The 6,000-nt window shown below is 49.6% G+C and overlaps 2 protein-coding genes across 2 annotated transcripts; both read right to left on the reverse strand.

The window, feature by feature from the left end:
• Positions 1 to 48: 48 nt before the first annotated feature.
• MIND_00410100 (uncharacterized protein) lies at positions 49 to 432 on the reverse strand (the record flags this gene model as incomplete). Its single annotated transcript, XM_037360924.1, has 1 exon — positions 49 to 432. The coding sequence occupies one exon, from the start codon at positions 430 to 432 to the stop codon at positions 49 to 51; it is 384 nt and encodes a 127-aa protein (XP_037221216.1).
• Positions 433 to 1,695: 1,263 nt separating this feature from the next.
• On the reverse strand, positions 1,696 to 3,939 carry MIND_00410200 (CxC2 domain-containing protein; the record flags this gene model as incomplete). Its single annotated transcript, XM_037360925.1, has 8 exons — positions 1,696 to 2,281; positions 2,330 to 2,475; positions 2,523 to 2,688; positions 2,740 to 2,933; positions 2,979 to 3,353; positions 3,398 to 3,465; positions 3,522 to 3,616; positions 3,671 to 3,939. 8 exons carry the CDS (start codon positions 3,937 to 3,939, stop codon positions 1,696 to 1,698), a joined length of 1,899 nt encoding a protein of 632 aa, XP_037221217.1.
• Between the last annotated feature and the right edge of the window lie 2,061 nt (positions 3,940 to 6,000).

The raw sequence follows: 6,000 nt of genomic DNA on the forward strand, positions 1-6,000 counted from the left end.
CGTGGGCTGCTGCTATCCGTCCTGTCGGCGCTGCTGACAAACACTCCTCTAGCAGGGAACGCGTTTGGACTCAGAACGTGGTTCCTCGAGCTGTAGCCCACCGGCAATCAACTCAGTCACATGCATGTCATCGCGTACTGCGCCAGACGCCGCTCCGGCAGCCTCCTGGGCGGCGGCTTCGGCCGCTAGCTTATGACGAACACCTGCCAGGAACGCTTCCTTCCCTTCACTCTCGAATGGGTTGCGATAAGGATTTGGTTGCTGTGATGCACCAGACTCCCATTGCTCCGCCAGTGTTGTCCATGTTGCAATTGAGGCAGGCTCAAAGCTACTCTCCAGATCAATGTATGCTTGCCTGGTTTCGATTACGAGTGGTGCTGCCTCCTTGACCTTCTTAAGAAAGCTTGACCCTGTACTTTTTATGAATTTCATCAGGAAAACCCAAATGAACTGGCAGAGCTGGCACCAGGTCTGTCAGCTCTGCCAGTTCACCAGAAGTCGAGCTGGCGCCAATAACGCGTCGCGCGCCAGCCGCTGTCAGAACACCTTCTGCTGTCAGAATATCTCCTAGCGACAGACTTCTCCCAGAAAAACGGTCAGAATTGGATCAGAACTCTACTTATTGCAACAGAAATAGAATGTGAAATCAGATATATTTATTGTAATGTAGCCTACAACACTGTGCTGTCTACTCTGCGCCTCACCATTGATGGTCCCAGCAAGATTCGACTGTGTTCCCCCGCCCCCTCTCCCGTCACCAGATAAACCTCAAACAGCACGACTGGACAGACAATCAGCAATACACAGTCGAACACAAGGAAGACATACCATGTCGAGGGCCACCAATGCGCTCGTTGAAGGCTTCGAAACTGGAACGGTGATTAAGCAATTGTGACTGTAAATATGCGGGAAACTAACCAAAGGCGTGCCACTTTGAGTGGACTTGAGTGGCGCATCCTGCTCCAGCGCATATTGGCGGTCTGAGGTAGGCTCTGTCAGCCGCGCTCGCCGTGGGCCGTGCTGGCCGTGCAATTGTCGATTGCCACCCGTTGTTGGTGGTTCCGCGGGACATTCGAGCCCCAGCTGGCGCCGACGTGGCCCTCCCGCTGCTAAGGTTTTCGAAACGCACTGGCCATCGGGTCGGCGCGCAGCGGCCGGTGCTCCCGTATCCCGTACCTTCCACCAGAGCTGGGGACAACGGTGAGTGAAGGGAAAGGGTCTGGGGAAGAGACAAATGAAAGGTACATACCGTTCTCAGTGGGCACTCCCCTTGCCGACGTTGTCTCCGGCAGCATGACACAATCGAGCGCCCATCGTGTGTTTGGTGTGGTGAGTGCTGAGCGCGTCAGTGACAAGAGCGAGCTGGCGGTGGGGTCAACAAGGCCACGCTGGCAGCACGGAGGTCAAGGGCGGAGGGGTTGAGTGGTTGGGGGGAAGAAAGAAGACGGGTGAGCGTGACATTACAGCGTTTCCGTGACATTACAGCGTTTCCGTTGCCACATGCCCCTCCGGACTCCGGATCAGTTTCACTGTTTCACCGGTATCACTTTGCCTTTGCCAAGTGATCCCAACTGCCAGCATGCCTTCAAGTCGGGTGACTGCCGGCCCTAAAGTTCCTACACCTACAATCTCCAAAGATGTAAGTGGACTATATCAATTGGGCTAATACTACTATAAGCATGTAATTCTACCTATTTAAATCCACCTACTTACCAGTGTATTAGACAGCTGCATCATACTGGCACCAACTGGCAATATTGACAATTCTGGAGCGCACTGGCTCCAGTTGGCACAGTTCCCCAGCTCTGCCAGTGGCTTCCAGTAACTTTGGGTTTTCCTGATGTTGGGACCGGATGATCCGAGCATAAGCAAATATGACATACCAAGACCGATAATCTTCTTGTGATTTTGGTCATTGAAGAAGTCGTCGAGTGCATCGCGGCGTGAACCTGGCCCCATGTTCATAGTACTTCCAGCGAGAGGATTGGTGGCAGCCCAGACCCGTTCCGGAGCCTCACCATCGGTCATCCCCACTGACCGAGTGAGATTGAACGAGAAACGGATGTTGCACTCCTCAATATGTGCCGGGAGATGGAACTTCGGCACCAGGAAGACGAAATACCTGGTTCCATGATCAATCGAAAGCAGGTGGTTGGAATATTTTGCCATCCGTTCCCAGAGATTGATGTGCCACTGGCAGGCAATGTCGTAAGACACAAAAAAAGACACTAGGTCAGTGCCGCTAACGCTTCGGAAAAACATAAAATCCATATTGATATATCTGAATTCATGAGATCAGATAAGATGGGTTAGAAAAGTGTGAACTCACCGCTCGCCGAGCTGTAAATCGCCGACACTGAGTGACCGCTTCATATTGTGTCGCGCGCAATCAACGGCGCCAATTCCCGATGACGCAGTTCCTCGGGCTTCTCGATCCGGCTTATCAACAGCGTCATGTGCAACGCAGCGACTTTTCTGACAGCTGGTGAGTGACGAAAACTTCATTAAGCATCAGTACACACTGGCTGCCGGTCGTTCCAATGCTTTTTGACATGGGACATGTACTCTTCGACTTGACAATAAAAGGCCCATCCATGACCCAACCCGGGATCTTTGGCTTCCGATGAGACATCTTTCCGTTTCAAACGGAAATTTGCATCAATGGCCAAGAACAGTGCAAAAAGAAACCTGAGTGGTTTGTCAGATGCATGATTGACAGAAGACGTAAGCCTTTGATACCGTCTATCTTCTGGTGCCTGGTCCCAGTCAGCTGGAAGGTTTTTCCCTGGGTGCGGACAGGCAGGACAGAGGAGGGCACACTCGCCAGGCTGCGTACCAGCCACACCACTTGTAGAGTTCCCGCGGCCAGCACGCTTAAGCAGTTGAAGATTGCGCCACTGTTTCGTCATGCGGAGAAACTCGTCATAGCGATCCTGATCGATGGTTAGAACGAATTCTCATGCCGGTTGGCAACGTACCTGTGTCCCGGACAGTCCCATGTTATCCGTTTGACGTGCGAGTGAATAGTAGAAGTCGTAAGCACTGCATTTAGACTCGAGGAAGTTGAGATGGAAATGGCGTAGGACATTGATGGTTGCTGCCGTGCGTGGATTAGTCGTTGTTGCCGGATACAGGCCAGCGCGAATGAGTTGTTGGGTTGGTGTTCCATTCGTCAGACAGCCGCAAAAGTCTAATCCAATTTCGTGAATACCATTGGTGTCAATGACAAGAAAATCATCGCCAGCAGCGTGAATCGGTCGCGGACATCGATTACCATCATGCCAATGTCCCAATTGGATGCGGAGGCCGAGTGCTTTCAGTTGCCGCTTCTCAAAGAACGACCCATTCCATTGCTGATGCCCATTTCAGTTGTGTCACGCACAGTCATTGCTCTTACCTCAATTCTGTGGAACGGAAGAGCATGGTGTGCTTGCAAAACACATGCTTGGCATGACAGAGCACCACCTGACACACAATCTTGACATCGGTATTGTGCTGGGCCGACCGTACATGTGCCGCACAATAAATACTGATGTTTTCCGCGCCCTTCTCGTTGGAGCAGTTCCGACAAGAATGTGTCACGATGATAATGAACCCATTGGCGGAGTGGGTCATCCTTGAGTTGTCAGGAAACTTGGTATAACTGAGAGTGTGTAGATGACATACTGACTCGCGAAGCTCACGGGCATACTCCTGAATATCCACCTCAAATTGCACATGATCCTGGTCTTGAGAAACATGTTCGGTATCGGAAACTAGCGGTGATTCCATTGAAGCACTTGGCACTGGTCTTGAAACAGCCGACAAAGCCACAGAACCATCAGAGCGGATGTCGCTGTATTGGTGGATGACAGATTCAGAGGCAAGTGGTTGAGATGACCCAGCTGGGAGGTCAGGAAGAAGGTATGTCAGTGTCTTGTTCTTTCGACGGGGAGGCATTACGATGTAGATAAGAGACGTGGCTTGACATGCACAGCATGTCAATCATGTCTCATGTGACTGATCACCGATCGGGTAATAGGTCCGGCGGACCGGTGACAACCCTTTGTATACTTAGTCCTATACTGTAGTAGTAGTTGAGGTAAAGCCAACACAGTATAAGGTAGCTCCTGTATGTGTATTTCATTTAGGACTTTGCAACCATTAAATTGATGTGAGTGCAGCCATCAATATCAGCTCAATGTATTATAATGTGAGCTATATTTTGTATTTTGAGCTAAGCGCTTGTTATAATATTATGAGAACTTCACCATGGGAGCAACTAGACTGTTGGAGTGGACAGCCAGATGTAGAAAGTCATAGAGCCAGAGAATATTTTAATATCTTACTTTCAATCAGCTAATGTTTGCATAGATATTCTTGGTGAATAAGGCAGATCTAATTTGAATATTAGTAGCTGGGGAGAGAGGATTGGATGGGTATTGTCCTGGCCAAGTTACCTAGCCTGAACTACCTTCATGTGGGTCCATATTTTGAATCCATCACAGAGTATGGATTTCCTTATTTTAATGTGTACAGATGCTTAGAAGGGTATTTTGACAAAATCAAAAACATAGAGCATCTCTATAAAAGTATCCCAATTATACTGTATGGTCAGAATGACTTTACATTCAACTTCACAAATCAGACTCTCTCTAATTGGCATTGTTTTGGGGTATTGGGAGCTATACTCCCCAGATTCTGTGGTCAAATAATGAGAGATAACTTAGCTCAACTGCATCTTGAAGTCTGATGCTCAAAATGGAGGTGTAGAATATTTTTCATGTTGAAAGATATCATGAAATCAGGTTATCACGAACACTGATTTCACCTGGTATACTCTTACCACGATGGTATTCCAACGGGTATGGAGTGATGATGGCAGCTATAAAAAGCATTCAAGGTATTCAAATTTGGCTTATACACTGCTCTTAATGTATTCCTCAACTCTTCTAATAGCAAGCCACTGAAAAAACGAGTCATCGATCACCGACGCTCCCCACAGAAATATCATGCAACGTAGCTTCTACAAGACTATGACACTATGTGCTCTGACAGCTATTCAGGCATGCAGATATACAGTCCCAGAGGCGGCAGCACCGAAAAAAGCTTCTGCTCGCTGAAAGGTATCTTTGCCATTCGGAAATTACGGTGACTTATGCTGACATGCTTATGTGATAGGTCTACAGAGAAGGTCTCATATCTTCCTGCACCGTCTCGTGTGTCGTCCACCCACTTGCTGCGAGTACACGACAGCCCCAAGGTCAATGGGGGGGAGGCCCGACCGGCCAGTGATGCAGAGGAAGAATCTATCGCGGCTCTGGCCCAATCGGTCCAGCATCTCACCTTTGGCAGGCCCAGGCCTTATCCGGAGGATCCTTCGGCAAGGGCGCCAGAGATTGATCTTCCTTTCGGGTGTGACACCATTGTCAGCTGAGCAGAATCTGAGTCTGCGAGCCGGCAAAAAAAGTTGAAACTCACTCGGACACAGCAATGTCAGCTCAATGTTGCAGAGCTCAACGTTAAAGAGCTCACTATTCCCACTCCTGCTGAGCACCGTGGCTGGTCTAGCCCTCCCAAGCCCTATAATGTTCAATATCTTGGAGAGGCATCCTTGGCGCGGATCGTCGCCTGGAGATCAACTGTCACTCCACCCCCTGTGCAAGTCCGGCCTGTGCAACGCATACGCCCAGTTTTTCTTGATCAAGCTCAGTGGGCCGCCCGCGACCCACATCTCCTTCAGCTCGAACGTGCAGCCAAGATTCATGGTATTCGGATGGTGTGTGAGTTTGGGCGCCCATTCCATGCTGAATTGCTTCAGCGTGAATTGGAGGAGGAGAACGTAAAGCACAAATGATGTTCTGTTCACTTGTTAGTTGAATCGGATTCGCAAGCGTACCTTGCTGACAACTTGAGCTTGACCGATTTTTTTTTCGTCTCGACAACAATGCCTGCGGTGCCATGGACAACAACAACCCAACGCGAGCTCCTTGAATCAGAGCTCCTCGGCTTCCAGGAGCA

The sequence above is a fragment of the Mycena indigotica genome (assembly GCF_014461135.1).
Source record: "Mycena indigotica strain 171206Taipei chromosome Unknown Mind.scaff0004, whole genome shotgun sequence".
NCBI lineage: Eukaryota > Fungi > Basidiomycota > Agaricomycetes > Agaricales > Mycenaceae > Mycena > Mycena indigotica.